The sequence below is a fragment of the Ranitomeya variabilis genome, chromosome 4, assembly GCF_051348905.1.
Source record: "Ranitomeya variabilis isolate aRanVar5 chromosome 4, aRanVar5.hap1, whole genome shotgun sequence".
NCBI classification, from domain to species: domain Eukaryota; kingdom Metazoa; phylum Chordata; class Amphibia; order Anura; family Dendrobatidae; genus Ranitomeya; species Ranitomeya variabilis.
The window spans coordinates 200743400-200768476 of record NC_135235.1 but is presented as its reverse complement, the minus strand read 5'-3'; the positions used below and the strand labels follow the sequence as shown (position 1 = coordinate 200768476).

Sequence of the window (25077 nt, the reverse complement as noted above, 5' to 3'; positions counted from 1 at the left end):
TCCTAGACAGGCCCGCTGGTCGTTGTTTTTCTCCCGTTTTGACTTTGTGGTCTCGTATTTACCAGGTTCTAAGAATGTGAAGGCCGATGCTCTGTCTAGGAGCTTTGTGCCTGATGCTCCTGGAGTCGCTGAACCTGTGGGTATTCTTAAGGAAGGAGTTATCGTGTCTGCTATTTCTCCAGATCTGCGACGCGTGTTGCAGAGATTTCAGGCTGGTAGGCCTGACTCTTGTCCACCTGACAGATTGTTTGTGCCTGCTAGATGGACCAGCAGAGTCATTTCCGAGGTTCATTCCTCGGTGTTGGCAGGGCACCCGGGAATTTTTGGCACCAGAGATCTGGTGGCCAGGTCCTTTTGGTGGCCTTCCTTGTCAAGGGATGTGCGGTCATTTGTGCAGTCCTGTGGTACTTGTGCTCGAGCGAAGCCTTGCTGCTCTCGTGCCAGCGGGTTGCTCTTGCCCTTGCCTGTCCCGAAGAGACCTTGGACACACATCTCTATGGATTTCATTTCTGATCTTCCGGTGTCTCAGGGCATGTCTGTCATCTGGGTGATATGTGATCGTTTCTCCAAGATGGTCCATTTGGTTCCTTTGCCTAAGCTGCCCTCCTCTTCTGATCTGGTTCCTGTGTTCTTCCAGAACGTGGTTCGTTTGCACGGCATTCCTGAGAATATTGTGTCGGACAGAGGATCCCAGTTTGTTTCCAGGTTCTGGCGATCCTTTTGTGGTAGGATGGGCATTGAGTTGTCGTTTTCATCCGCTTTCCATCCCCAGACTAACGGACAAACGGAGCGAACTAATCAGACTCTGGAGGCTTATTTGAGGTGTTTTGTCTCTTCTGATCAGGATGATTGGGTGACCTTCTTGCCGTTGGCTGAATTTGCCCTTAATAATCGGGCTAGTTCCGCCACCTTGGTTTCGCCATTTTTCTGCAACTCTGGTTTCCATCCTTGTTTTTCCTCGGGACATGTGGAGCCTTCTGACTGTCCTGGGGTGGATTCCGTGGTGGATAGGTTGCAGCGGATCTGGGGTCATGTGGTGGACAACTTGAAGTTGTCACAGGAGAAGGCTCAGCGTTTTGCCAACCGCCGCCGCGGTGTGGGTCCCCGACTTCGCGTTGGGGATTTGGTATGGCTGTCTTCTCGATTTGTTCCTATGAAGGTCTCCTCTCCCAAATTTAAGCCTCGCTTCATTGGTCCTTACAAGATATTGGAAATCATTAATCCTGTATCCTTTCGCCTGGATCTTCCTGTGTCGTTTGCCATCCACAACGTATTTCATAGGTCCTTGTTGCGGCGGTACGTTGTGCCTGTGGTTCCTTCTGCTGAGCCTCCTGCTCCGGTGTTGGTTGAGGGCGAGTTGGAGTACGTGGTGGAGAAGATCTTAGATTCTCGTCTCTCCAGGCGGAGGCTTCAGTACCTGGTCAAGTGGAAGGGCTATGGTCAGGAGGATAATTCCTGGGTGGTCGCCTCTGATGTGCATGCGGCCGATTTAGTTCGTGCCTTTCACGCCGCTCATCCTGATCGCCCTGGTGGTCTTGGTGAGGGTTCGGTGACCCCTCACTAAGGGGGGGGTACTGTTGTGAATTTACCTTTTGGCTCCCTCTAGTGGCTACTAGTGATTTGACTCTGGGTATGTCATTCATCCCTTGTATGCTCACCTGGGTCGTTAGGTCAGGGGTGTTGCTATATAAGCTCCCTGGACCTTCAGTTCAATGCCTGGCAACGTTGATATCAGAGCTAATCTGTAGTGCTCTTGTCTACTGATCCTGGTTCCTGCTTGATTAAGCTAAGTCTGCTTTCTTGCTTTTTGCTATTTGTTTTGGTTTGCATTTTTGTCCAGCTTGTATATAATCTGTTTCCTGACCTTGCTGGAAGCTCTAGGGTGGCTGGTGTTCTCCCCCCGGGCCGTTAGACGGTTCGGGGGTTCTTGAATCTCCAGCGTGGATTTTGATAGGGTTTTTGTTGACCATATAAGTTATCTTACTACATTCTGCTATTAGTAAGTGGGCCTCTCTTTGCTAAAATCTAGTTCATCTCTGTGTTTGTCATTTCCTCTTACCTCACCGTTATTATTTGTGGGGGGCTACTATCCTACTTTTGGGGTCTATTCTCTGGAGGCAAGAGAGGTCTTTGTTTTCCTCTTCTAGGGGGTAGTTAGTCCTCCGGCTGGCGCGAGACATCTAGCGACCAACGTAGGCATGTTCCCCGGCTACTTCTAGTGTTGGTGTTAGGAGTAGATATATGGTCAACCCAGTTACCACTGCCCTATGAGCTGGATTTTTGTACGTCGCAGACTTACTTGTTTCTCTGAGACCCTCGCCATTGGGGTCATAACAGTTTGCCAGGCCAGTATTAAATGTTAAATGCATTGCAGAAGCGGGATTATAAGAAAGAAAGTTCTGAGGTTTTTTTTCTCTCTCTCATTTTTTTTTCTTTTCCCCTTTACCTCTGAGTGGCTTGTGTTTGCTGCAGACATGAATGTCCAGACCTTGATTACAAGTGTGGACCAGCTTGCTGCTCGTGTGCAGGGCATACAAGATTATGTTATCAGAAGTCCTATGTCAGAACCTAAGATACTGATTCCTGAACCGTTTTCCGGAGACCGATTTAAATTTAGAAATTTCAGGAATAATTGTAAATTGTTTTTGTCCCTGAAACCCTGTTCATCTGGAGACTCCGCTCAGCAAGTAAAAATTGTTATTTCTTTTTTACGGGGCGACCCTCAGGATTGGGCCTTCTCGCTGGCGCCAGGAGATCCGGCATTGGCTGACATTGATGCGTTTTTTCTGGCGCTCGGTTTGCTTTATGAGGAACCCAATCTTGAGATTCAGGCAGAAAAGGCCTTGCTGGCTATGTCTCAGGGCCAGGACGAGGCTGAAGTGTATTGCCAAAAATTTCGGAAATGGTCCGTGCTGACCCAGTGGAACGAGTGTGCATTGGCTGCTAATTTTAGAAATGGCCTTTCTGAAGCCATTAAGAATGTGATGGTGGGTTTTCCCATTCCCACAGGTCTGAATGATTCTATGGCCCTGGCTATTCAAATCGACCGGCGGTTGCGGGAGCGCAAAACCGCTAATACCCTCATGGTGTTGTCTGAACAGACACCTGATTTAATGCAATGTGATAGAATCCTGACTAGAAATGAGCGGAAAATTCATAGACGCCAGAATGGCTTGTGTTACTACTGTGGTGATTCTACACATGTTATCTCAGCATGCTCTAAACGTCTTACTAAGGTTGTTAGTCCGGTCGCCATTGGTAATTTGCAACCTAAATTTATTCTATCTGTAACTTTGATTTGCTCACTGTCATCGTATCCTGTCATGGCGTTTGTGGACTCGGGTGCTGCCCTGAGCCTTATGGATCTGTCATTTGCCAAGCGCTGCGGATTTGTTCTTGAGCCATTGGAAAATCCTATCCCTCTTAGGGGTATTGATTCTACGCCATTGGCAAAAAATAAACCGCAGTTTTGGACACAGGTTACCATGTGCATGACTCCCGAACATCGGGAGGTAATACGTTTTCTTGTTCTGCATAAAATGCATGATTTGGTTGTTTTGGGTTTGCCATGGTTACAGACCCATAATCCAGTCTTGGACTGGAAGGCTATGTCAGTGTCAAGTTGGGGCTGCCATGGAATTCATGGAGATTCCCTGCCCTTGTCTATTGCTTCTTCTACGCCTTCGGAAGTTCCGGCGTATTTGTCTGATTATCAGGATGTCTTCAGCGAGTCTAAGTCCAGTGCACTGCCTCCTCATAGGGAATGTGACTGTGCAATAGATTTGATTCCTGGCAGTAAGTTTCCTAAGGGGAGACTGTTTAATCTGTCGGTACCTGAACATACCGCGATGCGTTCATATATCAAGGAGTCTCTTGAGAAGGGGCATATCCGTCCTTCTTCTTCCCCTCTTGGTGCGGGATTCTTTTTTGTGGCCAAAAAGGACGGATCTTTGAGGCCTTGTATTGACTATCGGCTTTTAAATAAGATCACTGTCAAATTTCAGTATCCTTTGCCGCTGTTGTCAGATTTGTTTGCCTGGATTAAAGGTGCCAAGTGGTTCACCAAGATAGACCTTCGTGGTGCGTACAACCTTGTGCGCATTAGGCAGGGCGATGAATGGAAAACCGCATTCAATACGCCCGAAGGTCATTTTGAGTACTTGGTGATGCCATTTGGGCTCTCTAATGCACCTTCAGTTTTTCAGTCCTTCATGCATGACATTTTCCGGAAGTATCTGGATAGATTTTTGATTGTTTATCTGGATGATATTCTGTTTTTTTCTGATGATTGGGACTCGCATGTGGAGCAGGTCAGGATGGTTTTTGAGATTCTGTGTGAAAATTCTTTGTTTGTAAAAGGCTCAAAGTGTCTCTTTGGTGTACAGAAGGTTCCCTTTTTGGGGTTCATTTTTTCCCCTTCTGCTGTGGAGATGGATCCAGTCAAGGTCCGAGCTATTCATGATTGGACTCAACCCTCGTCAGTTAAGAGTCTTCAGAAGTTCTTGGGTTTTGCTAACTTCTACCGTCGTTTTATCGCAAATTTCTCTAGCGTTGTTAAACCGCTGACGGATATGACCAAGAAAGGCTCTGATGTAGCTAACTGGGCTCCTGCTGCCGTGGAGGCTTTCCAGGAGTTAAAACGCCGGTTTACTTCGGCGCCTGTTTTGTGCCAGCCTGACATCTCACTTCCCTTTCAGGTTGAGGTGGATGCTTCGGAGATTGGGGCAGGGGCCGTTTTGTCGCAGAGAGGCCCTGGTTGCTCTACTATGAGACCTTGTGCCTTTTTCTCTAGGAAGTTTTCGCCGGCGGAGCGAAATTATGATGTGGGCAATCGGGAGTTGTTGGCCATGAAGTGGGCATTTGAGGAGTGGCGTCATTGGCTCGAGGGTGCTAAGCATCGTGTGGTGATCTTGACTGATCACAAAAATCTGATGTATCTCGAGTCTGCTAAACGCCTGAATCCTAGACAGGCCCGCTGGTCGTTGTTTTTCTCCCGTTTTGACTTTGTGGTCTCGTATTTACCAGGTTCTAAGAATGTGAAGGCCGATGCTCTGTCTAGGAGCTTTGTGCCTGATGCTCCTGGAGTCGCTGAACCTGTGGGTATTCTTAAGGAAGGAGTTATTGTGTCTGCTATTTCTCCAGATCTGCGACGCGTGTTGCAGAGATTTCAGGCTGGTAGGCCTGACTCTTGTCCACCTGACAGATTGTTTGTGCCTGCTAGATGGACCAGCAGAGTCATTTCCGAGGTTCATTCCTCGGTGTTGGCAGGGCACCCGGGAATTTTTGGCACCAGAGATCTGGTGGCCAGGTCCTTTTGGTGGCCTTCCTTGTCAAGGGATGTGCGGTCATTTGTGCAGTCCTGTGGTACTTGTGCTCGAGCGAAGCCTTGCTGCTCTCGTGCCAGCGGGTTGCTCTTGCCCTTGCCTGTCCCGAAGAGACCTTGGACACACATCTCTATGGATTTCATTTCTGATCTTCCGGTGTCTCAGGGCATGTCTGTCATCTGGGTGATATGTGATCGTTTCTCCAAGATGGTCCATTTGGTTCCTTTGCCTAAGCTGCCCTCCTCTTCTGATCTGGTTCCTGTGTTCTTCCAGAACGTGGTTCGTTTGCATGGCATTCCTGAGAATATTGTGTCGGACAGAGGATCCCAGTTTGTTTCCAGGTTCTGGCGATCCTTTTGTGGTAGGATGGGCATTGAGTTGTCGTTTTCATCCGCTTTCCATCCCCAGACTAACGGACAAACGGAGCGAACTAATCAGACTCTGGAGGCTTATTTGAGGTGTTTTGTCTCTTCTGATCAGGATGATTGGGTGACCTTCTTGCCGTTGGCTGAATTTGCCCTTAATAATCGGGCTAGTTCCGCCACCTTGGTTTCGCCATTTTTCTGCAACTCTGGTTTCCATCCTCGTTTTTCCTCGGGACATGTGGAGCCTTCTGACTGTCCTGGGGTGGATTCCGTGGTGGATAGGTTGCAGCGGATCTGGGGTCATGTGGTGGACAACTTGAAGTTGTCACAGGAGAAGGCTCAGCGTTTTGCCAACCGCCGCCGCGGTGTGGGTCCCCGACTTCGCGTTGGGGATTTGGTATGGCTGTCTTCTCGATTTGTTCCTATGAAGGTCTCCTCTCCCAAATTTAAGCCTCGCTTCATTGGTCCTTACAAGATATTGGAAATCATTAATCCTGTATCCTTTCGCCTGGATCTTCCGGTGTCGTTTGCCATCCACAACGTATTTCATAGGTCCTTGTTGCGGCGGTACGTTGTGCCTGTGGTTCCTTCTGCTGAGCCTCCTGCTCCGGTGTTGGTTGAGGGCGAGTTGGAGTACGTGGTGGAGAAGATCTTAGATTCTCGTCTCTCCAGGCGGAGGCTTCAGTACCTGGTCAAGTGGAAGGGCTATGGTCAGGAGGATAATTCCTGGGTGGTCGCCTCTGATGTGCATGCGGCCGATTTAGTTCGTGCCTTTCACGCCGCTCATCCTGATCGCCCTGGTGGTCTTGGTGAGGGTTCGGTGACCCCTCACTAAGGGGGGGGTACTGTTGTGAATTTACCTTTTGGCTCCCTCTAGTGGCTACTAGTGATTTGACTCTGGGTATGTCATTCATCCCTTGTATGCTCACCTGGGTCGTTAGGTCAGGGGTGTTGCTATATAAGCTCCCTGGACCTTCAGTTCAATGCCTGGCAACGTTGATATCAGAGCTAATCTGTAGTGCTCTTGTCTACTGATCCTGGTTCCTGCTTGATTAAGCTAAGTCTGCTTTCTTGCTTTTTGCTATTTGTTTTGGTTTGCATTTTTGTCCAGCTTGTATATAATCTGTTTCCTGACCTTGCTGGAAGCTCTAGGGTGGCTGGTGTTCTCCCCCCGGGCCGTTAGACGGTTCGGGGGTTCTTGAATCTCCAGCGTGGATTTTGATAGGGTTTTTGTTGACCATATAAGTTATCTTACTACATTCTGCTATTAGTAAGTGGGCCTCTCTTTGCTAAAATCTAGTTCATCTCTGTGTTTGTCATTTCCTCTTACCTCACCGTTACTATTTGTGGGGGGCTACTATCCTACTTTTGGGGTCTATTCTCTGGAGGCAAGAGAGGTCTTTGTTTTCCTCTTCTAGGGGGTAGTTAGTCCTCCGGCTGGCGCGAGACATCTAGCGACCAACGTAGGCATGTTCCCCGGCTACTTCTAGTGTTGGCGTTAGGAGTAGATATATGGTCAACCCAGTTACCACTGCCCTATGAGCTGGATTTTTGTACGTCGCAGACTTACTTGTTTCTCTGAGACCCTCGCCATTGGGGTCATAACACTCATGCTTAGCATAAGCAAGTTTTTACAAGTTTTTTAAGGAAAAGGGGAGGACATTTTGGAAAACTCATTAAAAGGCAGACTTAAATCTTTAATCATATATTTTTAGTTTTATATAACGGGGATTATGCATACTTAATTATGTTTTCATTACATTTTTAAAAAGGGTTTGGCTCCCTTATTTTAATTTACCAACAGAAAAATAAAATGATCTAGTGTTCTGGCCTTCAAACAGACCTCTAGATTATACCGGGATGGGAGGTAATATACTAAGAAAGGGTCCAAAATGGGGGACATTACACCAGGAAGGGGTCCAGGATGGAGGACATTACATCAGGAGGGGATCCAGGATGGAGGACATTACATCAGGAAGGGATCCAGGATGGAGGACATTACACCAGGAAGGGGTCCAAGATTGGGAAATTACACCAGAAAGGGGTCCAGGATGGAGGACATTACACCAGGAAGGGGTCCAAGATGGGGACATTACACCAGAAAAGGGTCCAGGATGGGGACATTACACCAGAAAGGGGTCCAGGATGGAGGACATTACACCAGGAAGGGGTCCAAGATGGGGATATTACACCAGAAAGGTGTCCAGGATAAAGGACATTACGACAGGAAGGGTTCCAGGATAGGGATATTACACCAGGAAGGGGTCCAGGATGGGGACACTACACCAGGAAGGGGTCCAGGATAGGGGACATTACACCAGAAAGGGGTCCAGGATGGGGGACATTACACCAGGAAGGGGTCCAGGATGGAGGACATTACACCAGGAAGGGGTTCAGGATGGGGGACATTACACCAGGAAGGGGTCCAGGATGGAAGACATTACACCAGGAAGGGGTCCAGGATGGAAGACATTACACCAGGAAGGGGTCCAGAATGGATATTACACCAGGAAGGGTCCAGGATGAAGGACATTACACCAGGAAGGGGTCCAGGATGGAGGACATTACACCAGGAAGGGGTCCAGGATAGAGGACATTACACCAGGAAGGGGTCCAGGATGGGGGACATTACACCAGGATGGGGTTATTATACCAGGAAGGGGTCCAGGATGGATGACATTACACCAGAAAGGGGTCCAGGATGGGGGACATTACACCAGGAAGGGGTCCAGGATGGGGGACATTACACCAGGAAGGGGTCCAGGATGGGGACATTACACCAGAAAGGGGTCCAGGATGGGGGACATTACACCAGGAAGGGGTCCAGGAAGGGGATATTACACCAGGAAGGAGTCCAGGATGGAGGACATTACACCAGGAAGGGGTCCAAGATGGGGATATTACACCAGAAAGGGATCCAGGATGGAGGACATTACGCCAGGATGGGGACATTACACCAGGAAGGGGTCCAGGATAGGGGACATTACACCAGAAAGGGGTCCAGGATGGAGGACATTACACCAGAAAGGGGTCCAAGATGGGGATATTACACCAGAAAGGGGTCCAGGATGGAGGACATTATGCCAGTAAGGGGTCCAGGATGGGGGACATTACACCAGGAAGGGGTCCAGGATGGGGACATTACACCAGGAAGGAGTCCATGATAGTTGACATTACACCAGGAAGGAGTCCAGGATGGAGGACATTACACCAGGAAGGGGTCCAAGATGGGGATAGTACACCAGAAAGGGATCCAGGATGGAGGACATTACGCCAGGACGGTAACATTACACCAGGAAGGAGTCCAGGATAGGGGACATTACACCAGAAAGGGGTCCAGGATGGAGGACATTACACCAGAAAGGGGTCCAAGATGGGGATATTACACCAGAAAGGGGTCCAGGATGGAGGACATTATGCCAGTAAGGGGTCCAGGATGGGGGACATTACACCAGGAAGGGGTCCAGGATGGGGACATTACACCAGGAAGGAGTCCATGATAGGGGACATTACACCAGAAAGGGGTCCAGGATGGAGGACATTACACCAGGAAGGGGTCCAGGATAGAGAACATTACACCAGGAAGGGGGTCAAGGATGGGGGACATTACACCAGGATGGGGTCATTATACCAGGAAGGAGTCCAAGATGGGGACATTACACCAGGAAGGGGTCCAGGATGGGGGACATTACACCTGGAAGGAGTCCAGGATGGGGGACATTACACTAGGAAGGGGTCCAGGATGGAGGACATTACACCAGGAAGGGGTCCAGAATGGGGCACATTACACCAGGAAGGGGTCCAGGATGGGGGACATTACACCAGGAAGGGGTCCAGGATGGGGGACATTACACCTGGAAGGAGTCCAGGATGGGGGACATTACACCAGGAAGGGGTCCAGGATGGAGGACATTACACCAGGAAGGGGTCCAGGATGGGGCACATTACACCAGGAAGGGGTCCAGGATGGGGGACATTACACCAGGAAGGGATCCAGGATCGGGACATTACACCAGAAAGGGGTCCAGGATGGAGGACATTACACCAGGAAGGGGTCCAGGATGGGGGACATTACACCAGGAAGGGATCCAGGATGGGGGACATTACACCTGGAAGGGATCCAGGATGGGGACATTACACCAGAAAGGGGTCCAGGATGGAGGACATTACACCAGGAAGGGGTCCAGGATGGATGACATTACACCAGAAAGGGGTCCAGGATTGGGGACATTACACCAGGAAGGAGTCCAGGATGGGGAACATTACACCAGGAAGGGGTCCAGGTTGGGGACATTACACCAGGAAGGGGTCCAGGATAGGGGACATTACACCAGAAAAGGTTCCAGGATGGAGGACATTACACCAGGAAGGGGTCCAAGATGGGTACATTACACCAGGAATGGGTCCAGGATGGGGGACATTACACCAGGAAGGGGTCCAGGATGGGGGACATTACACCAGGAAGGGGTCCAGGATGGGGGACATTACACCAGGAAGTCCAGGATGGGGGACATTACACCAGGAAGGGGTCCAGGATGGAGGACATTACACCAGGATGGGGGACATTACACCAGGAAGGGGTCCAGGATGGGGGACATTACACCAGGAAGGGATCCAGGATGGGGACATTACACCAGAAAGGGGTCCAGGATGGAGGACATTACACCAGGAAGGGGTCCAGGATGGGGGACATTACACCAGGAAGGGGTCCAGGATGGGGGACATTACACCAGGATGAGGGTCATTATACCAGGAAGGGAGACATTGTTACAGGAAGGGGCTAGGATGGGGACATTATTATTAGAAGGGGTTCAGGATGGGGGGCATTATACTAAGAAGGGGCCCATGATGGGAAACAATATTGCTGGAAGTGGATCAGAAAGAGGGACATTACACCAGGACGGGGCCCATGATGGGGACATTATTACAGAAAGGGGCCAGGATGGGGATATTATTTCATGGAGAGTGGACATGTATGTCTTTATAGGATATAGGACGCTACAAGAGCCCATATATCTGATCAACATGGAGGTATGGGCCCAGGTCCAAGTTTTGCACTGGAGCCCCTCGGACTTTAGTTAGGCCACTGATGGTGACCAATACTCCATATAAACTGCAAAAGAAGGTGACAGATGAAAGGTCGTACAATGGCTTGAGTCTGAAGTTGTTTCACTTTTTACTGTATATTAGATGCATCAGACCAATAATAATAAAAAAATGGTTGCTAAAGTCCAGATACTGTATAAACATGATTCCTGATGAACTCACCTGCGTCAGTATTTCATCTTTCTGTACTAGTAGGTTTTCATATTCGTCTAGTTGTTGCTGTTAATAAAATAGACACAAATAAGATAGTCACAGCATGCAGAGCTTCCATAGATAAACTCCACCATCCACTTCTGCAGTGTACACTCACCAGTAACTTGGCGTTTTCCATTCTGAGACTATCCAGCTTCTCTTTGACCTTTTCATTTTGTGAAAGCAGCTTATCATTCTACAAGACATATTTGTTTTTATTAAAAAAGCGCACCCCATATTTTACAGAAAAACAATGCTCAGGAAGACTAGTGATGAGCGAACGTGCTCGGATTAGGTATTATCCAACCATGCTCATGTGCCAGGAGTGTCTTGGGCATGCTTGAAAAATATGTTCGACTCCCCGCGGCTACATGTCTCATGATATTAGGCAACCGCAACACATGCAGAGATTGTCTAACAAACAGGTGATCCCTGCATATTGTGGCTAACTACCATGAGAAATGCAGCTGCAGTGACTTAAGCATATTTTTCGAGCACGCCCAAGACACTCTTGGCACACAAGCATGGTGGGATAACACCTTATCCGAGCGTATTCGCTCATCGCTACTCAGTACTAAAAATTAATGGATTTGCCAAAATTTGAAATCGGCAAATTTGCTTGAATTCGGTCAGGAAATACAAATAAAATGTAAGTTATTATATTCTCAGGTCTTTCCAGACCCCAGAGCATTACAAACATAGCCCCCCAAAAATGTACATACGACAGGCCCTGTCTTGTTCCACAGTCCAATTCAATTTTGGAGACTCTGGAATTGCTTAGACCAGTGTTCCCCAACTCCGGTCTTCAAGTGCCACCAACAGGTCATGTTTTCAGGATTTCCTTAGTATTGCACAGGTGATTGAATGCTTGCCTGTCCAGGTGATGCAATTATCACCTGTGTAATACTAAGGAAATCCTGAAAACATGACCTGTTGGTGGCTCTTGAGAACCAGAGTTGGGGAATACTGGATTAGACCCTGGGACTAGTCCGCGATGGAGGCACCAAAGATGTCATTGTTGATTGAAGAAGACGACCGGACTAGAGTTGTGTGAGTATGATTTTTAAATTTTTTTCAATCTATTCCTGCCCCTCTAGAATCCAGCAAAATGCCAGCTAGCTATTTGTCTTTTTGTTGGATTGGCGCAAAGCAAATCTCAAGAAAATTAAAAGCAAATTCATTTATCTCTACTCAGGACAGCTGTTCATACCAATATCAAAGACTGACCGTCACTTCCAAACAGAGAACAGGTGTGAACAGGTGCGAGCTAAGAGTTGCCACCTCCATATGTAACTAACAAATAAAGTAGCACTCTGTAACACTATACAAACAGGGGATATAGAAAATGTTTATTGCATTACTGATCTATAAAATACAAAGGTACTTAGCCCATAAATTGGACAATTTATGATTACCGAGCAGCCAACGACAATCAAATTATCATGGCTGTTGGACACACATCAAATTTATGCGCCAAGTATCCTCCTAAGATGAAGCAAATAATCAGTTGTGAAATACTCTGTCAAAATCTGCACCAAATAGCAGCTTTTGGTGCCAAATTTTTCAAGAAAATGCCGTTCTAGATTTTTTACATCTGTACCAAACATTTTGGCATTGTTTCTTTCCATGCTCTTTTACATTACCTCCTCCTGTAATTTCTTCTTCTGGTTACTTAGCAAAAATTCATCTTTTTCCTGTAGATGTATGTAAAAAAATATAATTTATTTTAATCTTGATAAGAAGGTGATCTTGTCTATTATGTTGGGCTAAAAAGTCTAACACTGCCAGAAAGACGTCCCATATTTTGGAGCCTGTTTGCCTTTCATTGGGGGTATGTCTGAATCTTATTTCTCGCAGATGGATGGGTGGGATTGATGCAAGCCCCAGATGGACTCATGAATGGCGACACAGATGTGATGTGAATCCCCCGACTTAGGATCTATTCACACTGTTTGTAATTTATTATTGATATGCGGTAGGGCAGGAAAGTCTAAATAGTTTGATACATCAGAGACAGTTTTGGTCGACAACCCCCAGAGTCTTTCCTCCCAACTTCCCAGCCCTCCACCTCGAAAACCAACTTCTCCACCATTACAGAAGATGGACTCTCCACTCTACTCTCAAGATCGCATCTCACCACCTGTGCACTTGACCCGATCCCTTCCCACTACATCCCAAACCTCACTACAGTCTTCATTCCAACCCTAACCCATCTCTTCAACCTATCAGTAACAGCTGGTGTTTTCCCCTCAAGCTTTAAACATGCCTCAATCACACCTATCCTCAAAAAGCCCTCTCTTGACCCATCCTCTGTATCTAGCTATCGCCCTATATCACTTCTCCCTTCTGCCTCAAAACTACTGGAAAAACACGTCCATCTTAAACTGTCCTCCCATCTCTCTTCATGCTCCCTCTTCGACCGCTTACAATCAGGCTTCCGGTCACACCACTCCACTGAAACTGCCCTAACTAAGGTCACCAATGACCTATTAACCGCCAAGAGCAAGCGACACTACTCTGTCCTCCTCCTGTCGGCTGCCTTTGACACAGTGGACCATTCCCTATTATTACAGACCCTCTCATCCCTTGTCATCACAGACTTGGCCCTATCCTGGATCTCGTCATACCTAACAGACAGAACATTCAGCGTCTCCCACTCACACACCACCTCCTCACCTCGCCCCCTATCTGTCGGAGTCCCGCAAGGATCAGTTCTAGGGCCCCTGCTCTTCTCCATTTACACCTTTGGCCTGGGACAGCTCATAGAATCTCACGGCTTTCAGTATCACCTCTATGCTGATGACACACAGATCTACATCTCTGGACCAGATATCACCACCCTACTAACCAGAATCCCACACTGTCTGTCTGCTATTTCATCCTTCTCCACTAGATTTCTAAAACTTAACATGGACAAAACAGAATTCATATATTTCCCCCATCTCATGCAACCCCCCCAACGAACCTATCCATTACAGTAAACGGCTGCCCACTCTCCCCAGTCCCACCAGCTCGCTGCCTCGGGGTAATCCTTGACACTGATCTCTCCTTCAAACCACATATCCAAGCCCTCTCCACTTCCTGCCGCCTTCAACTCAAAAATATTTCACGAATCCGTACATTCCTAAACCAAGAATCTGCAAAAACCCTAGTCCATGTGCTCATCATCTCCCGCCTTGAATACTGCAACCTCCTGCTCTGTGGCCTCCCCTCGAACACTCTCACACCCCTCCAATTTATTCTAAACTCTGCTGCCCGACTAATCCACCTGTCCTCCCGCTATTCCTCGACCTCTCCCCTCTGTCAATCCTTTCACTGGCTCCTCATTACCCAGAGACTCCAGTACAAAAGCCTAACCATGACATACAAAGCCATCCACAACCTGTCTCCTCCATACATCTGTGACCTCGTCTCCCGATACTTTCCTGCACGCAACCTCCGATCCTCACAAGATCTCCTTCTCTACTCCCCTCTTATCTCCTCTTCCCACAATCGCATATAAGACTTCTCCCGTGCATCACCCCTACTCTGGAACTGTCTGCCACAACATACAGTTAGGTCCATATATATTTGGACAGAGACAACATTTTTCTAATTTTGGTTATAGACATTACCACAATGAATTTTAAACAAAACAATTCAGATGCAGTTGAAGTTCAGACTTTCAGCTTTCATTTGAGGAGTTTCAGCTCCTTAACATGTGCCACTCTGTTTTTAAAGGGACCAAAAGTAATTGGACAGATTCAATAATTTTAAATAAAATGTTCATTTTTAGTACTTGGTTGAAAGCCCTTTGTTGGCAATGACTGCCTGAAGTCTTGAACTCATGGACATCACCAGACGCTGTGTTTCCTCCTTTTTGATGCTCTGCCAGGCCTTCACTGCGGTGGTTTTCAGTTGCTGTTTGTTTGTGGGCCTTTCTGTCTGAAGTTTAGTCTTTAACAAGTGAAATGCGTGCTCAATTGGGTTGAGATCAGGTGACTGACTTGGCCATTCAAGAATATTCCACTTCTTTGCTCTAATAAACTCCTGGGTTGCTTTGGCTTTATGTTTTGGGTCATTGTCCATCTGTAGTATGAAACGACGACCAATCAGTTTGGCTGCATTTGGCTGGATCTGAGCACACAGTATGGATCTGAATACCTCAGAATTAATTCGGCTGCTTCTGTCCTGTGTCACATCATCAATAAACACTAGTGACCCAGTGCCACTGGCAGCCATGCATGCCCAAGCCATCACACTGCCTCCGCCGTGTTTTACAGATGATGTGGTATGCTTTGGATCATGAGCTGTACCACGCCTTTGCCATACTTTTATCTTTCCATCATTCTGGTAGAGGTTGATCTTGGTTTCATCTGTCCAAAGAGCTGTCCGTTGACACCGAGACTTTATTTTGGAGTGCCGATGGTTTGCCATGGCAGCCAAGCGTCTGCTGAAAGCCTGCAATGTTGATACACCTGTGAAGCCAAGCCCCAAGCCATACACAGGGCTTCACAGGAGACATTGACTGTACCTATATACTGCAATACATATTTATTGAAGTATATACAACAAGCGATTGGATAATTGTAGAATCAAGTCCCCTCAGTGGACGGAAAATAAAAGCTAGTAAAAAAAAATTTAAAAATTGTATAAAAATATATTAAAAAGAAAAAAAATCATAAAAATGTGAATAACCCTATTTTTCTCCCATTAAAAATAAATATATTAGAAAATTGAAAATAAAGATTATATTCATTATCGCCATGCCTGTAAAATATGATTAATTATTTAACCCGTTGATAAATGCTGTAATGCAAAACAAAATAGAAACTCCAGAATTCAATTTTTCACTTGCTGCAGCTCTCACAAAAAAGCAATAAAAAGCAATCACAACATTGTGTTCACCCCAATATGGTATCAATAAAAATCAGTTCACCACGCAGATTACAAACCCTCACACAGATCCGTAGTTCCATCAATGCAAAATTTTAAAAAGTTATGCGTCTCAGAAACAATTTTTTTTTTGTTTTTAATTTCAATTTTTTTTTCACCACTAAAATAAAAAATAATCATGTAAGTTTGATATTTCTGTAATTGTACTGAATGGGGTAATCATGCTGCCACATCATTTTTACCGCACAATGAACTCAGTAAAAACAAAACCCTGAAAACAATGGCAGAATTTTTTTTTTATTTCTCCTTTCTCTGAATTTTTCCTATTTCCAGTACAGTATACAGTAAATTGAATGGTGACGTTCAAAACTACGACTCGTTCCCCAAAAACAAAGCCCTCCTACGGCTATGCTGACACTGAGATACAATAGGTATGGTTCCTGAAGGACAGCCAAAAGCGCAAAAACGAAAATTGGGGAAGAGGAGGTTAAAGAGTGAAAGTCTAGCAGGAGAGTATATACAAACAATACAGTATGAAAGTATGTGATTTGCTACTGAGGTTTACTAACCAGCTGCTTTTTCTGAGCAATCACAACACTCATTTTGTCTTCTAGATTTGTCACAAATATCTTCGTATCTTCAAGTTCATTGCAAACAGAGCGGGCGTGCTGCACGGCCTGCTGGGAACTAAACATACAACACACCATCAAACATGCAAGTAGTACAACAGTACAGGTATGGGTTATCATAACCTAATTGCTTCAGACTTCATCCTATATACATTAACCCCTTAAAACTCATTTTCCAGCCTCAAAATTAACTTAAAGGGGTTGTCCAAGCTTGGACCAGCACTGACGAATTCTGACAGTGGACGCTGTACGGATTCACAAGTCTGCATTCACATGGAGTAGCTGCAGATTTGAGCACTTCAAGCCTGGACAACTCCTTTCACCCCTTCACCACCCAACCTGTTTTCACCTTAATGACCAGGCCAAATTTTACAATTTTTTTCATGACATATTGTACTTCATACTGGTTGTTAATTTTGTTCAATATGACGTGTGTTTATTTGTAAAAAAAATCAGAAATTTGGGGAAAATTTTTAAAATTTTGCAATTTTCAAACTTAGAATTATTGTGCCCTTAAACCAGAGAGTTATATCACACAAAATAGTACCGTAAATAAATAACATTTCCCACATGTCTACTTTGCATCAGCACAATTTTTAAAACACCATTTTTTTTTGTTAGGAAGTTATAAGGGTTAAAAGTTGACTAGCGATTTCTCATTTTTGCAGCAAAATTTACAAAACCAGTTTTTTTAGGAACCACCTCACATTTGAAGTGATTTTGAGAGGTCTATATGACAGAAAATACCCAAATGTGACACCATTCAAGAACTAACCCTAAAAGGTGCTCAAAACCACATTCAAGACGTTTATTAACCCTTCAGGTTCTTCACAGGAATTAATGGAATGTGGAAGGAGAAAATGAACATTTCATTTTTTTTCACAAAAATTGTAATTTAGACCCATTTTTTTATGTTCACAAGGGTAACAGGAGAAGATGGACCCCAAAATTTGTTGTTCAATTTCTTCTGATACTGCTGATATCCCATATCTTGAGGAAAACTACTGTTTGGATGCACAGCAATGCTCGGAGAGAAGGAGCTCCTTATAATCCTTTAAACGCAAAATTGGCTGGAATTGTAAGCAGATGCCAAGCTCTTGGTGTGTGTTAACAGTGGAAACCCCAAAAGTAATGCCATTTTGGAAACTAGACCCCCCAAGGAATGTATCTAGATGTGTGTTGAGCACCTTGAACCCCCCAGGTGTTTCACAGAGGTTTTCACGTAGATAAAAGTAAATATAACAGCCTCATCAGGTGTAAGAGGTCTAATTTGTAAATTATTCAGTCTGTAGATGTTTCCACTTAAAAAAAAATGTTTTTGTGTCCCCATATTCTTAGCTGCATACTGTTTTTGTGGTTGACAGATCTGTGTGAGGGCTTGATTTTTGCTGAATTCTATGTTTGGGTAAATATACATTTTTGATAATTTTATAAATTTCATTTCTTGGGAAAAAAATGTCAGAGCCTAGTAGATTTCCATAGCTAGCACACCATTGTTAGTTGGGAGGCCATTGTTAGGCTTTGGTTGGAACAGCAACACATGAATATACTTTGGGGCTAATTAAGTGCTGGAAGGAGCACCCTACCTCCGTCTAACTACCTAAATGGTGCGGTATCAAAATGGTTAAATAGACAGCTGCCAATCGCCATCAGTCTCTGAACCAATCAGATCACAGTGATATAGTAGATCTTGGTGCCTTGACTAAAGGCATTACATGATGCTTTGAAAGCACAAAGTGACTTTTCAAACCCAGCAAAGGCGCACGGTACACAATTGGAGTGGCCATACAGTCTAGTGCACCTACCCAACTACTTTTTTTTCCATCAATTCTCCACCTTTCTCTGGATCTTGCAAAGCCAAAGCTGTCAATGAAGGAAGTTTGGGCAGAAATTCATGAAAAACGAGTAAGTGACAAGCTGCACTGCACGGTTTGGTCACGCCAAGGGTGAACTGAGCAGCTGTGCTTGGTTTGAAGAGTCATTTTGTGCTGACAGGCTCCCTTTAAGGAGTTAACAATACCTCCTTTCTTTAATTGTTTTGATTCTTTACGTACACATGAAAACCTGACTATATAATAACTGGTCACAACAAAAATAAATACTCACCTTTTTAACTTGCCTTTTAGGTCAGATATCTCTTCGGCCAGAAGAGTGTTGGTTTCTTCTGCTAAATCAAGATTCCTTTGTAGTTTTGTTTTCTGGTCAGTCAACTTTTTGTTAGAACAGACGAGCTCAGCCATTTTGATGCTTAGATCTGTAATTTCTCCCCTTTAGAACAAGAAGGTACTGAGGTTTCTCAAGTTACCATGTTAACGGAGTTATCTGGGACTGTCATATTAACCACATATCCAACTTTTGACACTGCAACCGAACAACTGACTGAAATGGGTCTGAGCTGCCAAACCAGGCACAACCACTAACAAACGCACAGACCAGTGACTGGTGTGGGAGTCATACCCCATTTACCTGTTATTGATGTGTTAGCATTAAGGAGAACCTTTTACTAAATGTTGCTTATCGGACTGGACACATGATGTGATATTGGCTGCACAGCAGAATAAAATGTTTGCTTTTTTGTATTAGCAGTCAAAGTATTTGGCACCCAGTGAGTTAAGTCCAAGTGGACATTATCAGATTTTTCAATGGGGGCGTGTTCTTTTTCACCCTGTATGATGTTGTCCAATTGTAAAGGTGGAGGAGTCGTCCAAACACCCTGTTATGTGTACTGTACTCTGCCACAATTGGTAGGCTGTGACAGGGTTAACAGCCAATGTCAGCCCAGGTGGGGAGGAGATACTGAGACATTTTATACAGAGCGTTAGTTCCTGTTAGTGAGTTTATGGAGAGATTTTGTAGGAAATAAGAGCTACTATAGGACAGCTGACCACAAGTGAGGAGTATGCAGCAAGTAGGAGTCAAGAACAGCGTTCAGACCAATACCAAAGAAAACTGCTACCATCGTTATGGCCGGAGCACAGCGACAAGTAGGGAAGTCTGTCATGATTCCCAATGGCAGGGAAACATCAAAACACAAAGATAACGGACGAGCTCTGGGTGATGGAATCTCGAGCTGACCGTGAGCTAAATCTACCACACAACTAATAGTAGCCAGGGAGCATACCTGATTAACCCTAGATGCCACGCGCCAGCCGGAGGACTAACTACCCCTGGTAGAGGAAGGAACAGACCTGGCTTACCTCTAGGGAAATACCCCAAAAGATGATAGCAGCCCCCCACATGTAATGACGGTGAGTTTAGAGGAAAAGACATACACAGTATGAAGGTAGATTTAGCAAAGAGAGGTCCACTTACTAGATAGCAGAAGGATACAAAAGAGGACTTCACGGTCAACTGAAAACCCTATCAAAAAACCATCCTGAAATTACTTTAAGACTCCTGTGTCAACTCATGACACAGGAGTGGCAATTTCAGCCCACAAGAGCTTCCAGCTACAGAGAATAACAAAACTGCAAACTGGACAAAAGATACAAAACAAAAGGACAAAGTCCACTTAGCTGATCAGCAGACTAGTAGCAGGAACATGCAACCGAAGGCTCTGGTTACAATGATGACCGGCAAGGAAATGACTGGAGAGCAAGGCTAAATAGGAAACTCCCAAACACTGATGGGAGCAGGTGAACTGAGACAGCAAAGACACACAAGTCACCAGTACCACCAGCAACCACCAGGGGAGCCCAAAAGCGGATTCACAACAGAAGTCACATTGAGCCATGTGACTAATAGAGAGGAGATTCTTCATTGGCAGTGAGTACTTGCAGTGGCAATAAATAGAGCTGACAGAGGTGTGTTCCCGTAAGCAGCTAGTAAGGAGTGAGCTACAGATGTGTGAAACCAGCTCTGGAGGTTTAGAGATGGAAAGTTGGAAACCTATTCTGGCCAGAGAGGAGCACGGGCTACTGCACCATCGTGGAGGATACTGAGAGTGGGAAGTCAGAGCTGGACAGCTGTCATGTCTTATAACATCAAGATATGCCACCTGTGACTGCAACTGAGTATGAGCCTCTTCGTAAAGCAGAAGAAATGTTGACGATTTACCATGTTTTCTAACAAGAGGTGTTACTATGTTCAAAACTTCACAGCAAAAATGTTTTAACAGTTGACTCTTGCTCTCCTGATTTGTTGCAAAAGCATAAAGTATCCATACCATCATACCACTTGTGGCCAAAAAAGGGTAAGCCACAAGTCCCCAAAAAGCACATGCCCACATAGGGCTACCATAGCAGGGTGTTTTGGGAGGAGGAAACTGAAGTTGGCCAAATCCCTGCCTTACAAAATCATAATAAGGCAGAAATGGGAAAAAAATGCCCCCACCAGAGCTTAGAGCACGCTACTCCTGCTGGAGCTATCATCTTTGGACAGGCAGTGTGGGGGAGGGGGAAGTACAGCAGAACTAACAGTCTATAAGAGAAGGGGAGCTACTCGACGGGTTTGTAATGTGACACAGCTAAACTCAGCTGTGTTGCCCCTCCTCCACACTGACTGCTGGGCCTAATCTAAAAGGGGTAAATTATCTTTGCTCTAATCACAGCACTTTCTAATTATCCACAAGGTTAGTCCAGGAAATCAGAGTTGTCTGTCATTACATTACACAAACTGAGAAACTTGCTCTAAGATATTGTGGGGTGTGTTCTTTTTCTCCTGTTTGATGCTGCCTGCATATGATTTGCCAATGTCATGCAGGGGGAGAAATTTCACGCCCCCAGTGAAAACACTCTAATAATGCCCACTTGGACTTAACTCATTAGATACAAATTACTTTTACTGTGAATATCTCCACAATGGAGAGGTGAAAAAAAAAAAATCTGCTCTGTAGGCACTATTCTATTGTGTGTACGGATCAGCAAGAAACATTTGGTGAAAGGTCCTCTTTAACCATCTCATGAGGGAGTGATTTCACATTTTTTGTGTTTCCATCTTTTCCTCCCCTTCTTCCAAGAATCTTTTTTATTTTTCCATAGACATAGCTGTATGAGGGCTTGTTTTTGGAGGGATGAGTAGTAACATTGAATTACATCATTCACTTTACCTTACAATGTACCAAAAAACGGGAAAAAAATTCCAAATGCGGTAAAATGCTGAAAAAAAAATGCAATTCCGCAATTGTCATTTGGGGTTTTGTTTTTTTATGGTATTCATTCTATAGTATAAATGATCTGGAAACATGATTCTCCAGGTCAGTATGATTTTGGCAGTACAGACTTACATAGAGTTATTTTTATGTAGGTGGTGGAAAAAAATGCATAAATTAAAATAATTTAATTAATTAATTAATTGATTGGGGTGTATGTTGCCATTTTCTGAGACCCATAATGTTTTTCTTTCTCCATAGATTGAGTTGTCAGAGGACGTTTTTTTCTTGCATGGCAAGCTATAGTTTACAGTGATACCATGTTTGTGTTTTTACAATGTTTTGATTTCTTAGGGAGATGTGGTGACGCCCCAAAAACCCGCAATTTTGGCTTTTTAAATTTTTTTTATCTTTATGTCGCTTTCGCTACAGGTTAATTAATTTATATTTTAATAGACCTGACTTTTATGGATACTGTTAGTATAACATATACGTGTATAATTTTTTGTTTTATAAGTTCTTTATTTTTTAACGGTGAAAAAGGGGTGATTAAAATTTTTATAGATGTAAAACATTTTTTAGATTTTTAAATACTTAGTTTTTGCATTTACTGGAACCTGGAATCATCTAATTGATTTTACTATATACTATAATACCACAGTATTGCACTATATAGAGAAAGTCATACTCTCTAATCGCTAATGATTTTGGTAACCAAGCAGTACTCCACGGTCGAGTTGAGAACTCATCATGGGAGCCAATGTGAGAGATTTACAGCAGCATCTAAATGGTTAACAGCAGCGATCGGAGCTCAGCAAAATTGACAACAGGAAAAGTGGTAATATTGTCACTATTAATTCACATCTTATGCCAGGGATTTACAACACTAGGCATTATTACTTTTACTGAATTGTGTTGTAATGTAGCTTCTAGAATCCCTTGTTTCTTTTTTTCGACCTGGAGACAATAGAATAGCAAAGTAGGAAGAGAGTGTGGAAGTCACATGGTTAGGAAAAAGAGAGACTGCTGAGGCTTTGGAGGGTCTAAAAATGATATTGTTTCCACAGGTGGTGAGATTAACCAGTTAGAAGTGATCTGGGGTCTCATATCCCATCTAGATGCACCAGCTGAAACATTACATTATTTGCAGGGCACTTACGTGTTTCGATTGCATTCACCTCCATATTCATTGAGCAGTGATGTTCCTTGGGTCTCTTGCGGTGGAAAAAATAGACAGTTCTTAGAAAATACAATTTTTCAATTTGCAGAAAGAGAAGTATAATATCAACCCTGCTGGAAGAGCCCCAGGAAATAGTCATAGAGTGGTTTTCAATGGAGGATAAAAAAAACCCCATAAACAATCAAAAAAGACCCACACCACGTACATGGTGCATCGGCTTCCAATGTACATTCTCCGCCTAGGAAACAGAACACTGGGGGAGAGGGTCACCACTGGCATCTGACTGTAATCAATGGATACCTTTATAAATTAAGGATCAGACTAAGGACCTCTGATATGGAAGGCAGAAACTCTAACAGTGAACTTCCTAATTTACTCTGTCTAAAGGCTTCTATCTAAAGGCCTCTATCTTAGGCTTCCTAATTTACTCTATATAAAAACCTAAGTAGCAATCTTCTTTGACATAGGAATGATGCACTAGTATATAGAGTCATGTCTTAAAATACGAGTACATAATGGGTCAAAGAAAAATAAGTCAGAGATTTTTATCACATAAACTTACTAATAAAAATGGCACAAAAACTATTACAATAATTGCATTTTTATACACTTTTTTAAATGAAAGCCACAAACTAGTAAATAACAAGGACATACTTGGTGTCCTAGTAATAATAACAACCCATACAATAACGTGAATGCAAAAAAACAAGACGTCATATATAGATGTTTATAAAAAAAATACAAAAGTTATAGCTGAGAATTAATGGGGCCTTCCTGGCATTAAATTGGGGGCTGTGCTTAGTGGCTCCACGGGGGTAGTCCTCTGGTAAACTGTAGACCTGCTGCCCCAAAAGTGAAGATCTAAGCAGTTATGTATCACAGTGTGATTAAAGGGTTGTCCGGTCAGAACCAATAAGTCTGCAGATAATCTATGTGACTGCAGACTTATGAATTCCCCCAGCGAACGCACTGTGCGGGGATTCGCCGATTTCAGACCCAGGACCGGAGTGTATGTGTATGCATTATATACACTAGGCCCTGTCACTAGATGGGGCTAGGTCTTGCTCAATACAAGTATATTGAGCGAGGCCATGCTAACTGGCTGGGAGTATGTATAATGCATACATACCCTCCGGTCCCCACATAACATATTGCATACGCTGGGGGGATTCTTAAATCTGCAGTCACACACAGTGACTGCAGACTTATCAGTTCTGACCGGACAACCACCTTTAAGTTCACCAAACAACCTGATGCTGATATGGTGCTTGAAGTGAAGAGATGTATGGAATTAATTAGAATTGATTATGGGGTCTGAATGAATTTTGCATACACTTTCTAGGGGGAGGGTGAGCATAGAATCATAGAGCACTTGCATCTTGGCTGAACATATCTGCTAACAGCCCTGTCTACAGCTGCATACATAGGTGGGGTATAAGGAATGGGGAAGAGGGGCAAACACTTGTCCTGGGGCCCTTTGCTGTCCATGTCTTCCCCTGTTCCAATACACCAATACAATTACTATGTAACCAAACAATTAGTCCTTTTTTTGGGTGGTAGAGAAGGCATTAAAGTTTTTCAACACCATGCTTAGTCTTTACGAGGAACATAAAGAATTTAAGGTTTCAAAATGTAAAGTTTTTGCTATTTAGTAATGAAAAAATCAAAGGGTTGATTACCAACCAATATTTAGAAAGGAATGGTACCCACAAAATATTTTTTAGAAATAGCAAAAAAGGGGACCTAAAACATAGTATTTAATATACCTATTAAAATGACAAGACACAACATATACAGACGAACGTGTGCATTAACCAACAGTTAATCAGACAACAAGCTGATTATAAGTCAAGAGACCAACAAATATTAATTCAGACAGACTGGTTCTCTGTACTCCCGGGGCAATCATTTGACCAATAAGTGTTACTCAGGCACCACAAAGAAGCCAAATGCATAAATTCATAAAGGTATTACTGCTACTGTTAATGCCAGCATAATTTTTCTCAAATATGTGAAGCGGATCAGTACCACTGATGATCACCCATAATATGCTGGCAAGAATAAATTGGGGTACATAATAAAATAATATAGAACGATCTCACCAAATGATGAATATACCACATGGAAGATGCACCCTCCCGTTATGTTAGTCAGAAATCCAACGGATCAATACATGATTCCATAGACCATTCCTGTTAAAGTCTGAGATGATAGATTCAGGACCTGGGGACTGCACCTGGATTCAGTGTCCCCCCCTAGATTCAGTCTGTTTCATAGGGGGTAAGACTGATCTAAAAAAGGAGTGGGGGAGGTTGTC

The 25077-nt window shown here is 44.3% G+C and overlaps 1 protein-coding gene across 4 annotated transcripts in view; it reads right to left on the bottom strand.

Moving 5' to 3' along the window:
- KASH5 (KASH domain containing 5) overlaps nt 1-25077 on the bottom strand; it is a 108689-nt gene that overhangs the window by 41817 nt on the left and 41795 nt on the right. For 3 of the 4 annotated variants that reach the window (XR_013214571.1, XM_077259641.1, XM_077259640.1), the window contains exons 6-11: nt 22740-22794; nt 18598-18759; nt 16432-16549; nt 12631-12681; nt 11106-11183; nt 10958-11014 (exon numbers count right to left, since the gene is read on the bottom strand). Coding sequence is in view for 3 of the 4 variants with exons in the window: in XM_077259641.1 (XP_077115756.1) it covers nt 10958-11014; nt 11106-11183; nt 12631-12681; nt 16432-16549; nt 18598-18759; nt 22740-22794 (521 nt within the window). In the remaining variant the exon portion in view is untranslated. The remainder of the gene's footprint in view (nt 1-10957; nt 11015-11105; nt 11184-12630; nt 12682-16431; nt 16550-18597; nt 18760-22739; nt 22795-25077) is intronic. The other variant, XM_077259642.1, reaches the window with a different exon arrangement.